The 24,032-nt window shown below is 39.6% G+C and overlaps 2 protein-coding genes and 1 long non-coding RNA gene across 7 annotated transcripts; all 3 read right to left on the bottom strand.

The window, feature by feature from the left end:
- Positions 1–1,536: 1,536 nt before the first annotated feature.
- Positions 1,537–8,642, bottom strand: LOC124148594 (monocarboxylate transporter 1-like). 3 transcript variants are annotated; one of them, XM_046519763.2, is made up of 5 exons: positions 8,126–8,642; positions 7,741–7,884; positions 4,066–4,212; positions 2,240–3,361; positions 1,537–1,730 (listed from the first exon to the last, which is right to left on the bottom strand). In XM_046519763.2, the coding sequence occupies exons 1-5, from the start codon at positions 8,241–8,243 to the stop codon at positions 1,558–1,560; spliced, it is 1,704 nt and encodes a 567-aa protein (XP_046375719.2). In that variant the 5' UTR covers positions 8,244–8,642; the 3' UTR covers positions 1,537–1,557. The 3 variants fall into 3 exon arrangements, with proteins under 3 accessions (XP_046375719.2, XP_046375720.2, XP_048246988.1); XM_046519764.2 differs by having other exon boundaries at positions 3,248–3,361; XM_048391031.1 differs by lacking the exon at positions 2,240–3,361.
- Positions 8,643–10,445: 1,803 nt separating this feature from the next.
- LOC125377518 lies at positions 10,446–13,062 on the bottom strand. 2 transcript variants are annotated; one of them, XR_007219677.1, is made up of 3 exons: positions 12,724–13,062; positions 11,519–12,142; positions 10,446–11,170 (listed from the first exon to the last, which is right to left on the bottom strand). It is a non-coding gene; the product is annotated as an uncharacterized LOC125377518 (long non-coding RNA). The 2 variants fall into 2 exon arrangements; XR_007219676.1 differs by having other exon boundaries at positions 11,999–12,142; positions 12,724–13,044.
- A 3,028-nt stretch (positions 13,063–16,090) lies between these two features.
- On the bottom strand, positions 16,091–21,940 carry LOC124148597 (monocarboxylate transporter 4-like). 2 transcript variants are annotated; one of them, XM_046519769.2, is made up of 5 exons: positions 21,701–21,940; positions 21,322–21,465; positions 18,341–18,487; positions 16,815–17,936; positions 16,091–16,278 (listed from the first exon to the last, which is right to left on the bottom strand). In XM_046519769.2, the coding sequence occupies exons 1-5, from the start codon at positions 21,816–21,818 to the stop codon at positions 16,106–16,108; spliced, it is 1,704 nt and encodes a 567-aa protein (XP_046375725.2). In that variant the 5' UTR covers positions 21,819–21,940; the 3' UTR covers positions 16,091–16,105. The 2 variants fall into 2 exon arrangements, with proteins under 2 accessions (XP_046375725.2, XP_048247080.1); XM_048391123.1 differs by having other exon boundaries at positions 17,823–17,936.
- Positions 21,941–24,032: the final 2,092 nt, after the last annotated feature.

Raw genomic sequence — 24,032 nt, 5'->3', positions numbered from 1 at the left:
AACCAATAACCTTGGGTCCGTTGCGCTGATTTCATATCCCGGTTACAATGATGTTAAGCATTTTACACGATGTCGTTCCAGATTTTCTATATGACAGTGTATATTTTTGTCGAACAATGTTGTAATTTTATTACATTGTTTCTGCTCAGTAGAAGGTTTTAGCACAGCGTATTGAAAATGGTTAGTTGTCAGGAATAAAGTACTATCTAAAGTAAACAGTGGTGTAAAAAGTGCTATCTTTAGAGTCAAGAGTATTCTAGAATCTTCTAAAATTAATTCAGCACTGCTAGTACCTTAAAGAAGCGATTTAAACAATATAAGGGGACACGAGCTTGCCAAATATACTGTTAAATGAAAGGCTATGTCATCGTTGAAAATTCGCCTAGAAAACAGTAGGTGAATGCCATCCTGTCTCACACAACTAATCGTAGATATTCCGTGTTTCAATACGAGTATAAATATATTTCCAAGTCATGTGTTTGTATGTTGGTACTTCATAGCTTTCACCACATAACTCATGGCATTTCCTTTACAAGAACAAGAAAATCGTGTCATGAGCCAGAGGGGGACATAAGCTTGGGTTACTTACGCTTCGTACATGTGTACCGTGTTTCATCTACATGTCCGTGTCTGTTGCAACTTGCGGCTAATGTCATGGTCATGTCCGAGCATGGCTGTGAAGCAGATCGCGGACAGACCCATGGTCATATTTGGAGCCAATCCTCAAATCAATCCAACGACCATCGGATCCTAACACGACTCAGCGATTTAATTCTGCACGGCAAATTCACTAACATGTCTAATTATCTTATAGAAAAAATACTTCCACCTGAAAAAATGACGTGTAGATAAAGTATTGCAGCGTGAATTAATCACTTAAAGGGGGAGTATGCCCCACTGTCTGTTACCCATTTCCACTCTAGATACAGATCTTCTGATATGTCCAATATGAACAATTGACACATTATCCATATGCCCAAGGTAGCAAATATACATCGATATAAAAATAGACATTGAATCCAGCAGAAATAATGACGTGTTGATAAAGTATTACGTCGCGAATTAATGACTTAAAGGGGAAGTATGGTCCAGTGGCTCGAACCCATTCCCACTCATGATACAGATCTTCTAATAAATTCCATGTGAAAAAATGAGACATTATCTGTGCTTTGACGATCATCCTGAACTGCTAGACTGCCATATTTTGTAAAATATTATTTAACAGATAATCAAACGAGCTTTTGATTGACTGAAAACATATTTCCTAGGATTACCATTTGGTCCAAGTCAGCTTACCCTACAAATTTATTTATGTTGCATTTTGAGTGAGTGAGTTATGTTTAGAGCCGCCTTGAACAGCATGACTTGGGAGAAAGCCCGCAGTATTAAACATCTGTTCAATTGTGAATTCTGTCCAGCTGCTGCAAATATAAAGAATGACACCTTGAGCCAGTGTTCCAACTTGTCAATTGTTTTCTATCTGGAAGTCCATTGCCCAAGGGAGTACATAAAAATCAACATAAATATAGACTTTTAAAAAACTTTTATTGTTATTGCCTATTTCAATGGCTCAATACATTCATTATCCGTTGATGGTGATCCTTCCCGCGTTGTTGCTACATAACGTCGCACAAGCGGCTCACAGAGCAACAGTACTGCAGCAGAGACAGCGGCTGCACCAAGGTACTGGAAACAGGGAAGGTAGGATCCGCTCAAATCACGTAATGCACCTGTAAAATAATCATGTAAAAATTAGAAAATGAAATCATGGCCATAACGTACATGTTTCCACATGTTGTAACATTGAGATGATGTTTCCTAAGGACTTATTTCAAATCATGTCGTTTATTTGGCTAAAGTTTGATAGATATTGCAAACAAAGGTTCATCTAATCTATCAAGTGAGTTAGGCTGAACGTTGCATTGAACATCACTACAGGTATATCAGGATGTGTCAGCGTGATATGGGAGGAATCTCCAAAGTGAGGCCGCAGACACTTATCAGTCTGTTGAAACCAACTACCAAGGGTATGGTGCTGACAAAGTTAGAACAATAACCATGTGCTTCTGGCACTAAAATAGGATAGCGAATTGCGGCGCCTAAGGCAACTAGGCCAACATGTATATTGGGCATGATAGGGTTCATTATTCTTGGGTTCCATACTTCACATTGATCAATAAAGACACACTTGACGGTTTCAAAGTTATAAAATAGAAGGGCAGTATGTTCGGCCTCTTACCTAAAATTGGATGTGTTAATGAAACTGCAAATCCTTGGAATAATGCTGTAAATCCAATAGTCTTTGCCATATAGTCGATTCCCATGAAATCCACTATCACCAATGGCAAAAGGCACGGAAAGGCACTTCCAAATATGCCAATCACTACACAGTAGGCTATAAGTAAAGGATATGTTGTGTAAAACATTATAAACTGTGATGCTAATCCTGAGATCATAAGACCAATGGCCATGATTTGACAGACACGAATATATCCAAGGTCAGCTATAAATCCATAGAACAGTCGACTAAAGAAGTCAAGAATTCCGGAGATGAGCAACAGAAATGCTGCATCAGATTGGTTGTATCCCATTTCCTTCATCTGTGCCGGGAGGTATGTTGGAACGTTTCTCAGAACAACACCAAACTGACAACATGCCACAATAAGAAGGAACATCGGATTCTTGAACAATGAAAAGTCAAAGACTTTAAAAACCTTCCCAAAATTTCTTATGATGGCGCATTTTCTTTGATTACGGTCATCTACACGTATTTCCTTTTTAGCTGAATCACACAACTTAGGTATGACTATTGGGATGCTTACAAGGTCTGGGTTACTGATATATACCAGCTTCTCAGACTCTGAAACAAATTCCTTTGGGATCCTTTTAGAACCTTCAGAGTATGTCCTCTTCCTAAACGTATCAGCGTTTTGAGGATCGAGGAATCTATTGGCGGTGTCCTTTACAACAACGTTACAACTCCTAGTACTTCCATTGTGATTGATATATGTTTGCTTTGCTCCATGATCTGTCCCAATGACATCTTCTTCGCTGAAGACCTTGCTCGCTTCAAGCTGAAATGCATCGTCCTGTTGGCCATCAGGTTTCACTTTTCTTTCATAAAAGTCTAGAGGTCGATATAAAGATGCCCCTACCCATATATTCATCATTAGGCCTGTGTAAATCAGCAATGTGCCTCGAATACCATATTCGTCAAGCAGATATTGAGAAAATACTGGGAATATACCGGATGCTAAACTCATCGCTGAACTTGCAGTTGCTGTAGCTAGGCCTCGGCGTTTCTTGAAATACTTCCCAATCAGCACTATGGCGGGAGAATGTATCATGGAATTACCCATTCCTATAACAGGGGAATGAAAACAGTCATTGTTGTGTATGGATGAATGTGGTATGGTTAATGTTGATGACATCTCTTGGTTGACGAGCTTGTAATGATATTGGAACAAGAAGTGAGTGAGTAAGTGAGTTGGGTTTAACGCCGCTTTTAACAGTATTACAGTTATATCGCGGCGTGTCAGCTTAATGTGGGAGGAAAGCCCGAAGTGATACAGGTCTTAGACGTTTACCAATTCGGTGAAACCCACGAGCACGGGTGTGGTGCTGACAAACCTAGAAACATAATTGGGGCGAACCGGGATTCGAACCCACAATTATAGGTTTCTGGCTTGCCCAAGGGACGTTACTCTGCACAGCGAATCGCGGCGCCTTAGACGACTGGACCACCCGTGCCCCCTGGAACATGAGGGGTAACCTTATGCTGAGTATAGGGCATTTAATGAGAGGGTGAGTGTTGATGTGAGTGGATGAAATTACCAACATTGTCCAATCAAATAATGGCTGCACACATTGACCCATGGACGGACAGAACAATGGACTTCGACCAATGCTATAATCACTACAGCGCCAAAGTATGGAAGTTTTTAGGGGACATGTCTTGTATAATATTGATCTGTAAGACACGAAATGAGCTTTCGTCAAGGACACTCTACATGTCGTTAATCTTTTCTTCTATTAAATGGTCACAACACTGGCGTCAAGACTTACCTGAAAGAACACTATGAACACATATGAGGACCATGATGTTGGGTGCAAAGGTTGCTGCGAGAATAGCTGACACACTGAGGAGCCCGCCCATCATGACTGTCTTCCTCGTCCCCAGAAACTCCAACAGAATGTTCATAGTAACCAGTGCTAAAAGTATACAACCATAAGATGGGTTACAACGGTACATAAACATAGGTATATTGGTATACTTACAGGTATGTTTGTCAATGCCACATCTGTGTCTATTTGGGACCAAAATGATTGCTTCATTCTGTGTCAGAGTAAAACATTGTACGTTGGTTGTGTGGTGTTACATATACACTTTTAGTATTTGTATATAGTGCATTGGATTCAAATATTGATCTTACTAGTTAATTCATGTAGCCATTGGTTTTGGTCATAAAGAACTAAAGAACAAATAGGAACTCCGACACTATATATCTGCTCCCTCTTTAACCTACATTGAAGAGAATGTGAGTATGAGAATGCATATGTGTTTTCTGTGTATGTGTTAGTGTTTAGCAATATATGCTGGTTTGTTGTTTAACGCCGCACTCAGCAATATTCCAGCTATATGACGGCGGTCTGTAAATAATCGAGTCTGGACCAGACAATCCACGAAATTGGGAGCAGTATATGATATATATATATATATATATATATATATATATATATATATATATATATATATATATTATATATTATATATATATATATATATGATTATTATCATGATATTTAAAGTTCAATATTTGGTGGATCCAGCTGATTTGTATGTGAATGTATAGCATATTTAGCTGACGGGCAAAAGAAACGCCACCAAACAATTTTCTGATCCAAAACAAAACAGACGCAAAATTAAGTAACAGTTGATGTTTCATTATAAAGAAAACAATTATTCAAAAACGGTATTTGAAAATGACAAGATCAAAAACCAGGTACTTTAAGTTCTGCAGACACGTTTATCATGCTGAGTGCACTGCCCCGTATTCGATCACACCCACAGAATCGACGTCGATGTCTTTTAAAACCATGTGCTACACACATGGCTCGGTATCGGATGTGACCCCCTCAAGCAACGTTGCAAGCCAGAACACGACGTCAAACTGAGCACACGAGTCCTGACATCCTAATTAGGGATCCTAGGCCATTCTTCCTGCAGGGCAAATGCCAAGGCATAGCTCGTCAATGACGGCTGTTGATGTTTCTTAATCCTGCGTCCAAGTTGGTCCCAGGGGTGCTCTATGGGCGACGGATCCGGTGCTCTGGCTGGCCACTGTAATACGGTCACGTTGTCAGAAAGTCGCAAGTGACTAGAGCTGTGTGAGGCGTGGCGTTGTCCTGCTGAAACAGCGTCCCTGGGTGTCGTTGCAGGAAAGGCAGTACCATAGGCCGCAAAACATCATTAATGTAACGACCTGCAGTGAAATTTCCGTCGATGATGACCAGATCCGTGTTCTGGTTCCCGCAGATGACACCCCAGACCATGACACTACCGCCTCCATAATTAAGTCTCCACTTGGACGCAACAACGTGCCGTCAGTTCACCACGTCGTCGGTAGATTCGAACCTGCCGATCAGACTTGAAAAGTCTACTCTCGTTGCTGAAGAGCACTCTTGAACAATTTCTCTGCTTCCACAGCTGTACAGTCCTAGGCCATCTCAGTCTGTGGCGTCGGTGTAGCAACGTTAATGTCATGCCCTTGAAAGGTCGATAGTCACGGAGACCATACAGGCGGAGTCGTCTAGCAATGGTCCTTCTGCTGACTGGATGTCCAAGGCTGTTTGCGGATGATGACGTCACTGTTGGGAATCTGGACATTAGGTGAAGCACCCGTAAATACCGGTCTTCCTGCTGGGTCTTGACCTTAGGTCTTCCACTCCTCGGCCTGTCTGCAGTACTGCTAGTTTGCCTGTGACGTGTGAGAAGTCTGGCAATGGTGCACTTAAAGCAGCCTATGATCCTGGCGACGTGCTCCTGCGTCAATCCCATTTGCATCACATCGATGGCTCTCCCCCTCTGCTCTGCGGTTACCCGAGGCTTGTTCGTTGTCTTAAACGGTTTCGTGTGATGAGAGAGTACAATCCTGCTCATGTTTTGTACCAGAATTTCATACGTGTTTCTTTGTGCACATTTTGCATTTTTTAGTGATTAAATACACTTTTCTCGCAAAAACAAACGTCAATCACGTGCACATATTCACAGGGAATATGTAAGTTGCATTCCAGCTATGTGTTCCCAACTGTTTTCATGCTGTTTGGCGAATTTGTTGAAAACTGACGACCATTATTTATTTGATGGCGTTTCTTTTGCCCCGCAGTTTATTATATATGTATGCTGATACAAAATAAACATTTTGACAAACGTTATCCTTAAATGTATTTGTTAAACACTTGGGTTCTATTTACTGTCTACGATGTTGTCACTGTGATGTCGTAAATAATAGATATATCAACATATATGCATGAACTTGTATGTGTATTATGACGTACATGTTTTTGGGCGTTTCTTCTGATCTCTGATTTCTGACCTAACTACACGACAACCTGTGTTTTATGTTTGCACTACTCCAGTTAGATCTGTAACTAGGGCTGGACGGAAATCATAATTAAAACATGACATTAGCACAACGTTAAGCAATGTGCAATTTAATTTGTACACAAGTTCGTTGACACCACACATGAATCCAGAAGCAGGATGCAGGTAAGCATCTCTCTCCCTCTTTTTTATTAGGCATACATTCATTTATCATATAATGGGTAGGTTTCTCTGCAGGATAAAGCTAACGGATAAAAACGATATCCGTTGGGGTATTATGCGGATAGAGATGCAAATATCAAAGATCAAGAAGGGACTTCTTTCGTAATGTTATTACAGGACAGACTGTCAACAACGTCTGACCTTGGCCGTGACGTCTCATAGACTAGGGTTAGAGTAGCTTCCCTTTGACAAAGGTCAAAATTCGTGTTGGCAATTGTTGTTTTGCGTATATGTTGGTTCGCCACTGTATAAGAAAAATGTTTCATTTGGAACTATATTGGCTACTGTCGCTTTCCGACTGACACATCACTTACCCAGTGACCTAATACATATTAATGCGCACATTCGAGGAAAACTTGGATGGCTCGCTAAATACAATGTTTATTCCTAATACAAGATATTTACCATCCCCAAACACACTCGCGTGATAATCTCTATTTATACATTGTGTAGCTGATCTAGATCTGGTATCCTAAAGATAAAGATACAACACAATGACTGAGACCATTGCTGAAAAAAGTATCATGCGGTTACTGAATAAGAAATTGCCTAATCACAACCCCTTCTTTTCCAAATATAATTGTATCCGCGCATGGGTATAAGTCTTCCGGGCAACTAGTACAAAGAGATATATGTGCCCAGGTCAATCTGCAGACAAGCATACTTAATTACTGTTTTACATATATCACGAAGGTAATGACTCATTTCAGATACAAATACAATCATTTTTCTACCAAGCTTACTCCGGGCATGTCATTAAGAGCACGCAGTATAAAGTGATTGAGTTCTGCTGTTTACAAACATGGGTGAGAAGTCTCCTCTAAACACAATCAGAAAAAAAGTAAAACATATACCCTAAAATAGATACTATTAATTCAATCAGGATAATGATATGTTGTAATTAGTCTGCTTACACATTAGGCTGTGTGTCATAGCTTTTACCCCAAGGATGAGTGTTGTCTTCGTTGTAGATGCACCAAACATCTCCAGGTATTCCACGAAGAATAGCGCCAGAGATCGGTTGTATCCACCCATGAACATAGCATTCAGAAAACACCCTGAAATGAATATCCGATCTCGACATTGGCCTCAATTTGGTAAACACAATTTTGAAAGTAACATACTATGTCATCTTAACATTTTCGATTTCAGTTTCTGCTTTTCAATATGAGTGATGTTATGTTGTGAACAAAAATGTGTTCCTCTGAAAATAAATACAGGGTACGATTTTTTAAATGGCTAATGTATACAGAAAAGTATATGTTTCAGTTGTTAGTCGTTGTATACGTATATACTTACCTCCCAGTATAGCCCAAGCCCATCCTCGGTCGATAGGTAGTCCTTCCTTACTTACTCGGCTTTTTTCTTCTGTATTTAAAACGTCCTTGTCATCGCCTTTTACATTACTTATTGCCATGACTGCAAAGAGACTGAATGTATCGTTATTTGTGTTACCTCACCGTCGACAAAGCAAACACTCACTGCAGTCTCTATCATTGACTTATTGAGGTCAAAAGCAGCCATGAGACCTTCGGCTGTTATCTTCCCACGTGCTGATATTATGTCCTGTCTTATGTCGTTAAGTGCATGTGCAATGATTGACATTGACGCTTCTTCCTATCGGAAAACGAATAAATATTTATTCATTCGCATCGTGTGACCGAACAATGCTTCATATATGTATATAATATACATTGACGATTGTTTTATGCTGTGGCCACTTGACGACGACAAATTAACTTTGTTTTACAACATCCCACTGGAATTTAACATGGACTCAAGTTACTCTGAAATTCAATACATACATACATACATACATACATATGTTATATTTGGGATAACACTTTCTCAGTAAAGTACAGATTCTCGTACTCTTTGGGGTTGAGTCCCGTCCGGGTTCGAACCCACACTGCCAGAGGTAGGCACCTTATCGCCAGCACACAAAGTTAGCGATATATACCACTCAGCCAGCGAGCCACAAAAATGAAGGTCCGACAACTTATAGTCTAGATCAGGTAATTGGTGTACCCCTCTGAAAAGTGAAAAGTGGCACGGCTCCCATGGCCGAAAGCTATGAACACGTAATGCCATTTAGAAAGTCGTCAAATGTATCAGATGGTATATTTGGGATAACAGTTTCTCAGTACAGAGGAAGTTATTATAATTAGATGCTCGAATTATATGTAAACTTCCGGAATAGAATGGATGAAGGTCAAGCGTTAAGGAGTCATGTGGAATATTCCTTCATGTTCAAGTGACACTGGACTGGTCTGACACTGTGTGGAAAGTGCTGGAAGCTGGTTAGATTGTATAAATGGATCAGGCGAGTCCCTGTCTCATCTCATATTCCATCTGACAAAACATCAAGGCCAGCCGTTGTGTGAAGATCATCACTTAACCTTTTGTTATTTTGCTATCACCACTGCCATCATTTGATATTGCCATTGAATATCGTACTACCACTCTATTGCATATTGTCATTGTAATTGCTGTGCTGTAAATTGATTGGTTTGTGAAACTAGTTAAGTCTGCAAAGCAATTTGTTGATTGCTTGTTGGTCTCACACTATATTCAAGCAGGCAGGCAGACAGGCCTTTGGAGATAATTTTCTCTTCTAAACAACTAACTAATTGCATTGATCTCAGTTGTTTCCACCGTTATTCCCCACACAGAGAATCATCCAACGTCTTAAAATAACAAACAAATTAGTTTGATTTTAATATTTTTAGCTTTTCTAAATAGCTTGACCATTCGCATGGGGGTATTGTGGAGTCTTAGGAAACAAGCAAATCAACAAGCTAAGACTTTTGAGCAGCGCTCATTCTTGACTGAAACACTGGCACAATTATCAGCTGGCTCCAGGAAGATTAATGTCAAAGATATTTTTCCAACCTATCTGAATTTAAATTGTCCACATTTGACTCCAGCGTTGGAAATGTATATGATAAAATCCTGTTGATTACATAGCTCGGATTGAATAGATGTGTCTTGGTTCTTATCTTATCTTCTATATATCATGTCAGTATGTTCTGATTTTCACATCCCTGATTATAATGACACCATTGCAATAATGCCATATTTTCCGCTGGAAGAGAGGTGGCATCATATCCTAGGAGGGCTGTACATCGACTCTTGAAAATCCCAATAGTTAAACAGGTTGAGTAAACGTCTGGTCATATTTGAACAAAGTGCACTCCGATAAGATAACAATGTATACACCACCTGTACATATGAAGTGCACACTTGCATTGGTGTGGAGAAAACATCATAACTGTTTTGAATTTATTGGTAATACATATTCTACTTCATTATTTTATATTAAGGAGGCGAATATCTTGAACTTTTTTGTTTGGTAATTTCGTTATATTGTTACATTATCGGCCAATTGGATCATTAAATTTTAAAAACTCATTTCGCATTCTACATTTTAAAGGGTGTACAAACTGTTTCATGTACCTATGAAGGGGTGTGTTAGTGAAATAGCAAATCCCTGGAACAGAGCTGTAAATCCAATAGTTTTTGCCATGTAGTCGACTCCCATGAAATCTACAACCGTCAACGGTAGGAGGCACTGATATGCACTTCAGAAGATGCCAATCACAACACAGTAGGCCACAAGTAAAGGGTATGTTGTGTAATACACGATAAACTGAGATGACAGTCCTAAGAACACAAGACCAATGGACATTAATTGACTGACACGAAGATATTTCAGATCAGCTAAAAATCAATAAAAAATATCCTACTAATGAAGTCAAGAACTCCAGAGATGAGCAACAAAAATGCTGCCTCCGATTGACTGTATCCCAATTCGTTCAACCGTGCAGGAAGATATGTTGAAACTTGTTCACCACCACAGCAAAATGACACACACCAACGATCAGCAGAAACATGGGCTTCTTGAACAGAGTAAAGTCAAATGCATTTAAGATTTTTTTCACATTCCTCAGGCATGTTTGTGTTGGTTTGGGTCTGTCACCGGCTTTATAACTGTTTGTTTCCGACTGTGGGTCAGCAAGTATTGTGCCAACACCAGGACAAGACTGAAACCCACTTGGTCATTGGTTTGGAGTAGCTTGTTGGCCATCGTGAATTTCTTTCTATCAAATTCTAGAGGGCGAAATAGGGATGCTCCTACCCACATATTCATTGTAAGTCCAGCAAATATAAACAAAGTTCCACGGATACCGTATTCACTGAGGAGACATTGTGAAAAAATTGGGAACAATCCTGATACACAGCGCATGGCTGTACTGGCGGTGGTGGTAGCAAGACCTCTGCGTTTCTTGAAGTATTTACCTACCAACACTATGGCAGGTGCATGAATCATTGAATGACCAATTCCTGCAATACATGAAATACATATGCAACATATTTCGGATAAATGCAATGGTATGAGTAATCATGGTAATTGTACTCCATTTTGTTTGTTTTCCTTAGCAATATTACCATTGCACAAGTAACTCAAACACACTACACTGGAGTTCCGTGTCAGAATTGTCGTTTCCTTGCAATAGGGGCGACTAACATAAAGACTGTGTGGAAATGTAATGTGTGATCTGACTGTTTGTCATTATATTCCGATTGCTTCGAACATTGCTGGACATGCCGCTTTGAAATATATCGATTACTGCTGATTGGAGTTTAGCACAACATTGGAACTCTCATTCAAAAGCAGGCTGGAATGTATACCTGCAAGAACGCTATGAACACATATGATGACTTTAATACTGGGTGCAAAGGTGGCTGAGAGTATAGCTGACACACTGAGAAAACCTCCCAGCATGACTGTCTTCCTCGTCCCCAGAAACTCCAACAGAACGTGCATTGTAAACAGAAGTGAGGTATAAAGTTATTAGACACGTGGCCACTGCTTAGACATATAAGTATGATAGGTTTCTCAGATGGGTGTCTTTGGCCCTGAATGCTTGCTACATTATATTATGTAACCGATGGATAAGATTTATTATATCCTGTACTTGAAGCGGCAATGGGGTGGTCGAGCCGAAAAGTTCATCATGGCTCTTAAAGCTCATCATGTTACTATCTGAATACATGTTAAATTAAATATTCGAATATAAAAAAAATAACATCATACCTCATCGTCTTGGGGGCATACCTGGTTGGTCAGGTTCGTAAAATGATTAAAACTTGATACATGAATATACTTACACATCATACTCTTTGTCATTGCTTTGACTCCCATTATGAGAGTTGTGGTGGTTGTGGACGCATCAAACATTTCTATATACTCCACAAGGAACAAAGCCATAGATTTGTTGTAACCTGCCATCAGCATTGTATTCAGAAAACAACCTGAAATATGTAGATGGAAATGTTTCATTAACTGTTGTATTATTTCCTCTCAGTTGTCATAAACAAGAACCATAACTTACTTTACATATATTAGAGTGAGTGAGTGAGTGCGTGAGCAATATTCCAGCAATATCACGGCGGGGGACACCATAAATGGGCTTCACACATTGTACCCATGTCGGGAATCGAATCCGGGTCTTCGGCGTGACGAGCGAACGCTTTAACCACTAGGCTATCCGACCGCCCCCTACATATGTTAGAGTTGTCTGTATTATAAATACACATCTTTATCATTAATCACTAGTCCTAGTTTTGTATTTTGTCAGCTTGTCTTGTTACAGTGGACGTCAGGGCATCTTTTCATCACTCTAAGATTATTGCAATGAAAATATTCTTTCAACAAAAGAATAGTACATATACATGGTTTCAAACATTTCTATTAATCAGAGATTTTGGTGTCTCTTTGAAAATGTTAATTCATATATCTGTATTGTTGTTTTCCGAGATCACGCACAACGTATAAACACTGCTGGAAGGGATGAGTATAGTTTATTGTGTAATATAAACAGTGTGAATACTACCTCCAAGTATTGCCCAGGCCCATCCCCGGTCTATGGGTAGTCCACCATTACTATCTACACCCTTATCTTCTTGAGAGTGTACTTCAGAAAGCTGTTCCGTTTCATCATGCTTCATCTCAAAGCGTAGAGCACGTGTCATATCCGTGTTCATTTTATCGTCTCCAATTTCCAAACTGTCTCCAGCAGGCGACATGATCCTCGCGCTAACTGTTTCACAACGATCGCCGACGCTTAACAAGTTTGGACTGCGTATGACCTCCTACAACCTAGATAGATATGGCAATAAAATCAAAGTATGTCTTGTTCTCCGAGGGGCCACGGGTGGCCCAGTCGTCTGAGGCGCCGCGATTCGCTGTGCAGAGTTGTGTCCTTTGGACACGCCAGAAACCTATAATTGTGGGTTCGTATCCCGATTCGCCCCGATTATGTTTCTAGGTTTGTCAGCACCATACCCGTGCTCGTGGGTTTCACCGAAGTGGTAAACATCTGAGACCTGCATCACTTCTGGCTTTCCTCCCACATTAAGCTGACACGCTGCGATATAACTGTAATACTGTTAAAACCGGCGTTAAACACAACTCATTCGCTTCTTCTCTGAAACCGTCCATAATGCATATGCTATAACATAAGATGTTAAGTTCTAAGATTGTTCTTGTTAAGGTTATTGGAAAATTTCAGCGACTGCTGAGACCCAACGTGTAACACTACATGTATACGAAAGTTTGCTTCCCAACTTCCAAACTTCAGAACCATATTACCACACCAAGCTTGAAACAGTTACATCCTTTGGTTATACCGTGAATGACAACACGGGGGTACACAAATACCAAGTGATCTGATTACCTGACCTGAGAGAGAGAGAGAGAGAGAGAGAGAGAGAGAGAGAGAGAGAGAGAGAGAGAGAGATCATTTGACATCGTGCCCTGTTTAGCCTCTTAACCTAGAATGCGAATGTGTTGGTATCGCTTTATCTTTGGCAGTCGTGACTCACCAGTTGGTGATCTTCTATTCTGAGGACACCGAGGTTGCTAGTACAGCCACAACTCGGTTCGTGAAACCTGCACTGTAATTTTAGACAGTGAGATCATAACTCGAGCTTCACCCCATGGTGATGAGATAAGAACAACAGACAATCTATGTTTTGATGCATTTATAAAATAAGATACAGGACAAATGTAGGGACGAGTAAAATGGTTGCAAACGATCACATCTAACTGGAATCGTTTGATTTCTCAGTTTGATTGTTCTGCTTTCGTGCTGAAACTTCATAGTTTATATAGTTTTATTTCTACTTATCAGGGTCGGAAGTGATAAAAAGGTTCGAAATATGTCCACCTCTTCTAATATTAGATCTATCCACTGCCAAAATGTGAAATTATGCGTTTAAAAGTAAGTTCAATAATCTATTCATATAACGTCTGTGGGTATAGTCGTTTTGAAAAGAAATAAGTCATGTGTTTGTATGTTGGTACTTCATGAACGCCAAAACATCATCTTGACACACAGGTGTACCATTAATCAATGCAATGCAATTCGCTCTATAGAGCTGCACACAATAGACATGCTGGGAGATGTTAATAACAAATACACGATTATCTTCTATAATGGTCTTGGTCTGACTGCAATATGCATGTGTTTGTGGTTAGTTTCAAACGTATCCTACATTTATTGTCATGAACTCCCATACTGAGGTGATCGGTGACTTGAATTTTGTCCAATTTTGTGAAGTAAGTGATCTGCTCACAATCAACTAATTCAACTTCCACACAGTTATCATCTCCATTTTCGAACTTTTTTTAACGGCTCATTGATGGTCATCATTACCTGCTTGACGGTAATCATAACATTGTCTTTAACATATAATGAAAATGGGTTTTAATTGACTTCAAATAAATACATGTATGTTTAAGGCAGTGACAACTGGACTGCAGGATTGTACTGTTCTGTAACAGTTTAGAGTTGTTTAGTTAAAATAATGTCAAGTAACGTCACCAAAAGTGCCACATCATAGCTTTCACCACATAACTCATGGCATTTCCTTTACAAGAACAAGAAAATCGTGTCATGAGCCAGAGGGGGACATAAGCTTGGGTTACTTACGCTTCGTACATGTGTACCGTGTTTCATCTACATGTCCGTGTCTGTTGCAACTTGCGGCTAATGTCATGGTCATGTCCGAGCATCGCTGTGAAGCAGATCGCGGACAGACCCATGGTCATATTTGGAGCGAATCCTCAAATCAATCCAACGACCATCGGATCTTAACACGACTCAGGGATTTAATTCTGCACGGCGAATTCACTATCATGTCTTATTATAGAAAAAATACTTCCAGCTGAAAAAATGACGTGTAGATAAAGTATTGCATCGTGAATTCATCACTTAAAGGGGGAGTATGCTCCACTGTCTGTTACCCATTTCCACTCTAGATACAGATCTTCTGATATGTTCAATGTGAACAATTGACACATTATCTCCGCTTTGATGGTAACCATTAACTGCTAGATTGCTCTTACTTTGCAAAGCTGATTTCAGCAGATAATCACAAGGGATTTGGTTGGCTTAAAACAAATGTGCTTGGTTTACCATTTGGTCCTAGCCAGCTTACCCTTTAAATGTTTATATGTTGCATTTTGAGTGAGTGAGCTTGAACAGCTTGACTTGGGAGGAAAACCCAAAATCTTACACGTCTATTGAATTATGAATTCAGTCCAGCTCCTGCAAATATCTAGAATGGCACCTTGAACCAAATTGCTAAGTTGTCACTGTTTTCTATTGGGAATCCATATGCCCAAGGTAGCATATATACATTGATATAAAAATAGACATTGAATCCAGCAGAAATAATGACGTGTTGAGAAAGTAGTACGTCGCGAATTAATCACTTCAAGGGGAAGTATGGTCCAGTGGCTGGAACCCATTCCCACTCATGATGCGGATCTTCTAATAAACTCCATGTGAAAAAATGAGACATTATCTGTGCTTTGACGATCATCCTGAACTGCTAGACTGCCATATTTTGTAAAATATTTTTTAACAGATAATCAAACGAGCTTTTGATTGGCTGAAAACATATTTCCTAGGATTACCATTTGGTCCAAGTCAGCTTACCCTACAAATTTATTTATGTTGCATTTTGAGTGAGTGAGTTATTTTTAGAGCCGCCTTGAACAGCATGACTTGGGAGAAAGCCCGCAGTATCAGACATCTGTTGAATAGTGAATTCTGTCCAGCTGCTGCAAATATAAAGAATGACACCTTTAGCCAGTGTTCCCACTTGTCAATTGTTTTCTATCTGGAAGTCCATTGCCCAAGGGAGTACATAAAAATCAATATAAATATATACATGCATTGTATACATTAAAACTTTTATTGTTATTGCCTATTTCAATGGCTCAATACATTCATTATCCGTTGATGGTGATCCTTCCCGTGTTGTTGCTACATAACGTCGTACAAGCGGCTCACAGAGCAGCAGTGCTGCAGCAGAGACAGCGGCTGCACCAAGGTACTGGAAACAGGGAAGGTAGGATCCGCTCAAATCACGTAATGCACCTGTAAAATAATAATGTAAAAATTAGAAAATGAAATCATGGCCATAACGTACATGTTTCCACATGTTGTAACATTGAGATGATGTTCCCTAAGGACTTATTTCAAATCATGTCGTTCATTTGGCTAAAGTTTGATAGATATTGCAAACAAAGGTTCATCTAATCTATCAAGTGAGTTAGGCTGAACGTTGCATTGAACATCAATACAGGTATATCAGGATGTGTCAGCGTGATATGGGAGGAATCTCCAAAGTGAGGTCTCAGACACTTATGACCCTGTGGAAACCAACTACCACGGGTATGGTGCTGACAAAGTTAAAACAATAACCATGTGCTTCTGGCACTAAACTAGGATAGCGAATTGCGGCGCCTAAGGCAACTAGGCCAACAGTGTCCCCTGATTGCTGCATGTACACATGTACACTGGGCATGATAGGGTTCATAATTCTTGGGTTCCATACTTCACATTGACCAATAAAGACACACTTGACGGTTTCAAAGTTATAAAATAGAAGGGCAGTATGTTGGGCCTCTTACCTAAAATTGGATGTGTTAATGAAACTGCAAATCCTTGGAATAATGCTGTAAATCCAAGAGTCTTTGCCATATAGTCGACTCCCATGAAATCCACTATCACCAATGGCAAAAGGCACGGAAAGGCACTTCCAAATATGCCAATCACGACACAGTAAGCTATAAGTAAAGGATATGTTGTGTAAAACATTATAAACTGTGATGCTAATCCTGAGATCACAAGACCAATGGCCATTATTTGACAAACACGAAGATATCCAAGGTCAGCTATAAATCCATAGAACAGTCGACTAAAGAAGTCAAGAATTCCGGAGATGAGCAACAGAAATGCTGCATCAGATTTGTTGTATCCCATTTCCTTCATCTGTGCCGGGAGGTATGTTGGAACGTTTTTCTGAACAACACCAAACTGACAACATGCCACAATAAGAAGGAACATCGGATTCTTGAACAATGAAAAGTCAAAGGCTTTAATAACCTTCCCCAAATTTCTGACGACGGCGGATTTTCTTTGATTACTGTCATCTACAGGTATTTCCTTTTTAGCTGAATCACACAATTTAGGTATGAATGTTGGGATGCTCACAAGGTCTGGGTTACTGATATATACCAGCTTCTCAGACTCCGAAAAAAATTCTTTTGGGATCCATTTTGAACCTTCAGAGTATGTCCTTTTCCTAAAGGAATCTGCGTTTTGAGAATCGAGGAACCTATTGGCAGTGTCCTTTACAACAACGTTACAACTCCTAGTACTTCCATTGTGAATAATATATGTTTGCTTTGCTCCATGATCTGTCCCAATGACATCTTCTTCGCTGAAGACCTTGCTCGCTTCCAGCTGATATGCATCGTCCTGAGGGCCATCAGGTTTCACTTTTCTTTCATAGAAGTGTAGAGGTCGATATAAAGATGCCCCTACCCATATATTCATCATTAGGCCTGTGTAAATCAGCAATGTGCCTCGAATACCATATTCGTCAAGCAAATATTGAGAAAATACTGGGAATATACCGGATGCTAAACTCATCGCTGAACTTGCAGTTGCTGTAGCTAGGCCTCGGCGTTTCTTGAAATACTTCCCAATCAGCACTATAGCGGGCGAGTGTATCATGGAATCACCCATTCCTATAACAGGAGAATGGAAACAGTCATTGTTGTGTATGGATGAATGTGGTATGGTTAATGTTGATGACATCTCTTGGTTGACGAGCTTGTAATGATATTGGAACATAAAGTGTCACCTGGGTATAGGGCATATAATGTAGAGGGTAGAGAGTGTTACGTTAGGATGAAATTACCATCATTATCCAATTATATATTTGGCTTCACACATTAGACCAATGGACTTGTTAGGTTAGAACACATTAGAACAATGGACTTTGTCCAACGCTATAAACATAACAGCGCCATCTGGCAGCTTTTAGAGGACATGTCTTTGATAACATAACAGATATCAAATGAGCTTTCTCTTTTCATGCCGTTAATCTTTTCTTCTATTAAATGGTCACAACACTGGCGTAAGGACATACCTAAAAGAACACTATGAACACATATGAGGACCATGATGTTGGGTGCAAAGGTTGCTGAGAGAATAGCTGACACGATGAGGAGCCCGCCCATCATGACTGTCTTCCTCGTCCCCAGAAACTCCAGCAGAACGTTCATAGTAACCAGTGCTAAAAGCATACAACCATAAGATGGGTTACCACTGTACATAAAAATATGTATATTGGTATACTTACAGGTATGTTTTTCAATGTCAAATGTGTTAGTTGTTTGGTGTTACATATACACCTTTAGTAGTTGTATATAGTGCATTGGATAGAGATATTGATCTAACTAGTTAATACATATGGCCATATAGTTATGGTAATTCAATTATTATAACTAGGTCATTAAGTTTGTAAATAACTAAAGAAAAAATAGGAACTCCGACACTATATGTCTGCTCCCTCTTGGTGGATCCAGCTGATTTGTATGTGAATGTATAGCATACTTCACTGACGGGCAAAAGAAACGCCACCAAACAATTTTCGGATCCAAAACAAAACAGAAGCAAAATTAAGTAACGGTTTATGTTTTATTATAAAGAAAACAATTATTCAAAAACGATATTTGAAAATAACAAGATAAAAAACATGTACTTACAGTTCTGCAGACGCGTTTATCATGCTGAGTGCACTGTCCCGTATTCGATCACACCCACAGAATCGACGTCGAACTCTTTTAAAGTCCCGTGCTACACACATGGCTCGGTATCGGAGGTGACCCCATCAAGCAACGTTGCAAGCCAGAACACGACGTCAAACTGACCACACGAGTCCTGACATCCAAACAAGGGATCCTACGCCATTCTTCCTGCAGGGCAAATGCCAAGGTATAGCTCGTCAATGGCGGCTGTTGATGTTTCTTAATCCTGCGTCCAAGTTGGTCCCAGAGGTTCTCTACGGGCGGCGGATCTGGTGATCTGGCTGGCCACTGTAATACGGTCACGTTGTCAGAAAGTCGCAAGTGACTTGAGCTGTCGATGATGACCAGATCCGTGTTCTGGTTCCCCCAGACCATGACACTACCTACTCCATAATTAAGTCTCCACTTGGACGTAACAACGTGCCGTCTGTTCACCACGTCGTCGGTAGATTCGAACCTGCCGATCAGACTTGAAGAGTCTACTCTCGTCGCTGAAGAGCACTCTTGAACAATTTCTCTGCTTCCACAGCTGTACAGTCCTAGGCCATCTCAGTCTGGCGTCGGTGTAGAAACGTTAATGTCATGCCCTTGAAAGGTCGATAGTCACGGAGACCATACAGGCGGAGTCGTCTAGCAACGGTCCTTCTGATGACTGGATGTCAAAGGCTGTTTGCGGATGATGACGTCACAGTTAGGAAACTAGACATTAGGTGAATCATCAGTAAATACTGGTTTTCCTGTTTGGTCTTGACCTTGGGTCTTCCACTCCTCGGCCTGTCTGCAGTACTGCCAGTTTGCCTGTGACGTGTGAGAAGTCTGGCGATGGTGTGCTCATGTTTTATACCAGAATTTCATACGGGTTTCTTTGTGCACATTTTGCATTTTTTAGTGATTAAATACACTTTTCTCGCAAAAACAAACGTCAATCACGTGCACATATTTACAGGGAATAGGTAAGTTGCATTCCAGCTATGTGTTCCCAACTGTTTTCGTGCTGTTTGGCAAATTTGTTGAAAACTGACGACCATTATTTATTTGATGGCGTTTCTTTTGCCCCTCAGTTTATTATGTATGTATGCTGATACAAAATAAACATTTTGACAAACGTTATCCTTAAATGTATTTGTTAAACACTTGGGTTCTATTTACTGTCTACGATGTTGTCACTGTGATGTCGTAAATAATAGATATATCAACATATATGCGTGAACTTGTATGTGTATTATGACGTACATGTATTTGGGCGTTTCTTCTGATCTCTGATTTCTGACCTAACTACACGACAACCTGTGTTTTATCTTTGCACTACTCCAGTTAGATCTGTAACTAGGGCTGGACGGAAATCATAATAAAAACATGACATTAGCACAACGTTAAGCAATGTGCAATTTAATTTGTACACAAGTTCGTTGACACCACACATGAATCCAGAAGCAGGATGCAGGTAAGCATCTCTCTCCCTCTTTTTTATTAAGCATACATTCATTTATCATATAATGGGTAGGTTTCTCTCCAGGATAAAGCCAACGGATAAAAACGATATCCGTTGGGGTCATATGCGGATAGCGATGCAAATATCAAAGATCAAGAAGGGACTACTTTCCTAATGTTATGACAGGACAGACTGTCAACAACGTCTGACCTTGGCCGTGACGTCTCATAGACTAGGGTTAGAGTAGCTTCCCTTTGACAAAGGTCAAAATTCGTGTTGGCAATTGTTGTTTTCCGTATATGTTGGGTCGCCAGTGTATAAGAAAAGTGTTTCATTTGGAACTATATTGGCTACAGTCGCTTTCCGACTGACTCATCACTTACCCAGTGACCTAATACATATTAATGCGCACATTCGAGGAAAACTTGGATGGCTCGCTAAATACAATGTTCATTCCTAATACAAGATATTTACCATCCCCAAACACACTCGCGTGAACCTCTATTTATACATTGTGTAGCTGATCTAGATCTGGTATCCTAAACATAAAGATACAACACAATGACTGACACAATTGCTGAAAAAAGTGTCATGCGGTTACTGAATGAGAAATTGCCAAATCACAACCCCTTCTTTTCCAAATATAATTGTATTCGCGCATGGGTATAAGTCTTCCGGGCAACTAGTACAAAGAGGTGTATGTGCCCATGTAGCACGAAGGTAATGACTCATTTCAGATACACATATAATCATCTTTCTACCAAGCTTACTCTCCTCTAAACACAATTCGAAACTTAATTTCACAATGTAAAATGTAAAACATATACCCTAAAATAGATACTATTTAATTCAATCAGGATAATGATATGTTGTAATTAGTCTGCTTACACATTAGGCTGTAGGTCATAGCTTTTACCCCAAGGATGAGTGTTGTCTTCGTTGCAGATGCACCAAACATCTCCAGGTATTCCACGAAGAATAGCGCCAGAGATCGGTTGTATCCATCCATGAACATAGCATTCAGAAAACACCCTGAAATATCCGATCTCGACATTTGGTAAACACAATTTTGAGAGTAACACACTATGTCATCTTAACATTTTCGATTTCAGTTTCTGCTTTTCAATATGAGTGATGTTATCTTGTGAACAAAAATGTGTTCCTCTGAAAATAGATACAGGGTACGATATTTTAAATGGCTACTGTATACAGAAAAGTATATGTTTGAGGTCTTACACTTGTAGTCGTTGTATACGTATATACGTACCTCCCAGTATAGCCCAAGCCCATCCTCGGTCGATAGGTAGTCCTTCCTTACTTACTCGGCTTTTTTCTCCTGTATTTAAAACGTCCTTGTAATCCCCTTTAACATTACTCATTGCCATGATTGCAAAGAGACTGAATATATCGTTTGTGTTACTTCACCGTCGACAAGGCCGACATTCACTGCAGTCTCTATCATTGACCTATTGAGGTCAAAGGCAGCCATAAGACCTTCGGCTGATATCTGTCCACGTGTTGATGTTATGTCATGTCTTATGTCATTACGTTCTGTGCGATGATTGACATTGACGCTTCTTCCTATCGGTTAAAGAATAAATATTTATTCATTCGCATCGTGTGACCTAACAATGCTTCATATATGTATATAATATACATTTACGATTGTTTTATGCTGTGGCCACTTGACGACGACAAATTAACTTTGTTTTACAACATCCCACTGGAATTTAACATGAACTCAAGTTACTCTGAAATTCAATACTACATACATACATACATACATACATACATACATACATACATACATACATACATACATACATACATACATGGCAGTGTAATGTACTGTTAAACGATGATTGCAACTGTATTACATTGTTTCTGTGGAGCTTCCGTAGAAGTTCCTTGCATTGTATTTGGGCAATGTTTAGTCGTCAAGAACGTAGTACTATTTAATATAAGCAGTTGTGAGGAACATATGTTATATTTGGGATAACACTTTCTCAGTAAAGTACAGATTCTCGTACTCTTTGGGGTTGAGTCCCGTCAAGGATTCGAACCCACACTGCCAGAGCGAGGCACTTAATCGCCAGCACACAAAGTCAGCGATATATACCACTCAACCAGCGAGCCACAAAAATGAAAGTGTGACAACTTATAGTCTAGATCAGGTAATTGGTGTACCCCTCTGAAAAAGTGTAAAGTGGCACGGCTCCCATGGCCGAAAGCTATGAACACATAATGCCATTTAGAAAGTCGTCAAATGTATCAGATGTTATATTTGGGATAACAGTTTCTCAGTACAGAGGAAGTTATAATAATTAGATGCTCGAATTATATGTAAACTTCCGGAATAGAATGGATGAAGGTCAAGCGTTAAGGAGTCATGTTGAATGTTCCGTCATGTTTAAGTGACACTGGACTGGTCTGACACTGTGTGGAAAGTGCTGGAAGCTGGTTAGATTATATAAATGGATCAGGCGAGTCCCTGTCTCATCTCACATTTCATCTGACAAAACATCAAGGCCAGCGGTTGTGTGAAGATCATCACTAAACCTTTTGTTATTTTGCTATCACCACTGCCATCATTTGATATTGCCATTGAATATCGTACTACCACTCTATTGCATATTGTCATTGTAATTGCTGTGCTGTAAATTTATTGGTTTATGAAACTAGTTAAATCTGCAAAGCAATTTGTTGATTGCTTGTTGGTTTCACACTATATTCAGGCAGGCAGGCAGACAGGCCTTTGGAGATAATTTTCTCTTCTAAACAACTAACTAATAGCATTGATCTCAGTTGTTTCTACCGTTATTCCCCACACAGAGAATCATCCAACGTCTTAAAATAACAAACAATTAGTTTGATGTTAATAATTTTAGCTTTTCTAAATAGCTTGACCATTCTCATGGGGGTATTGTGGAGTCTTAGGAAACAAGCAAATCAACAAGCTAAGACTTTTGAGCAGCGCTCATTCTTGACTGAAACACTGACACAATTATCAGCTAGCTCCAGGAAGATTAATGTCAAAGATTTTTTTCCAACCTATCTGAATTTAAATTGTCCACATTTGACTCCAGCATTGGAAATGTATATGATAAAATCCTGTTGAATACATAGCTCGGATTGAATAGATATGTCTTGGTTCTTATCTTATCTTCTATATATCATGTAAGTATGTTCTGATTTTCACATCCCTGATTATAATGACACCATTGCAATAATGCCATATTTTCCGCTGGAAGAGAGGTGGCATCATATCCTAGCAGGACTGTACATGGCCTCTTGCAAATCCCAGTAGTTAAACAGGTAGATCGAGTGAACGTCAGAGATCATCTTTGAACAAAGTGCACTCCAATAAGATAACAATGTATACACCACCTGTACCTATGAAGTGCACACTTGCATTGGTGTGGAGAAAACATCATAACTGTTTTGAATTTATTGGTAATCCATATTCTACTTCATTATTTTATCCGAGTGTGTTTTAAATGATGAAAGCATACTCTTAGTTACTTTGAACTATTTATAGGTGGTGAGTTGTGCCTTTTCATAATATTACATGTAAGAAAATAATTAATAGGCATTCGAAA

The sequence above is a fragment of the Haliotis rufescens genome, unplaced genomic scaffold (genome assembly GCF_023055435.1).
Source record: "Haliotis rufescens isolate VD_foot unplaced genomic scaffold, xgHalRufe1.0.p SCAF_9, whole genome shotgun sequence".
In the NCBI taxonomy this organism is placed as follows: domain Eukaryota; kingdom Metazoa; phylum Mollusca; class Gastropoda; order Lepetellida; family Haliotidae; genus Haliotis; species Haliotis rufescens.
The sequence above is the reverse complement of the archived record's forward strand: the minus strand, read 5'-3'. Positions and strand labels throughout refer to the sequence as shown.

What these genes read in the sequence shown, in the direction of transcription:
- LOC124148594 (XM_046519763.2), bottom strand. Translation starts at nt 8,243, where the DNA reads ATGGCAATAAGTAATGTAAAAGGCGATGACAAGGACGTTTTAAATACA. An exon ending in TATGACACACAGCCTAATGT is followed by an intron (nt 4,213 to 7,740) that starts GTAAGCAGACTA and finishes GTATACTTTTAG; the next exon opens with CACTGGTTACTATGAACATT. An exon ending in ATTAACACATCCAATTTTAG is followed by an intron (nt 1,731 to 2,239) that starts GTAAGAGGCCGA and finishes ATTATTTTACAG; the next exon opens with GTGCATTACGTGATTTGAGC.
- LOC124148597 (XM_046519769.2), bottom strand. Translation starts at nt 21,818, where the DNA reads ATGGCAATGAGTAATGTTAAAGGGGATTACAAGGACGTTTTAAATACA. An exon ending in TGTTCATAGTGTTCTTTTAG is followed by an intron (nt 17,937 to 18,340) that starts GTATGTCCTTAC and finishes CTCCTGTTATAG; the next exon opens with GAATGGGTGATTCCATGATA. An exon ending in ATTAACACATCCAATTTTAG is followed by an intron (nt 16,279 to 16,814) that starts GTAAGAGGCCCA and finishes ATTATTTTACAG; the next exon opens with GTGCATTACGTGATTTGAGC.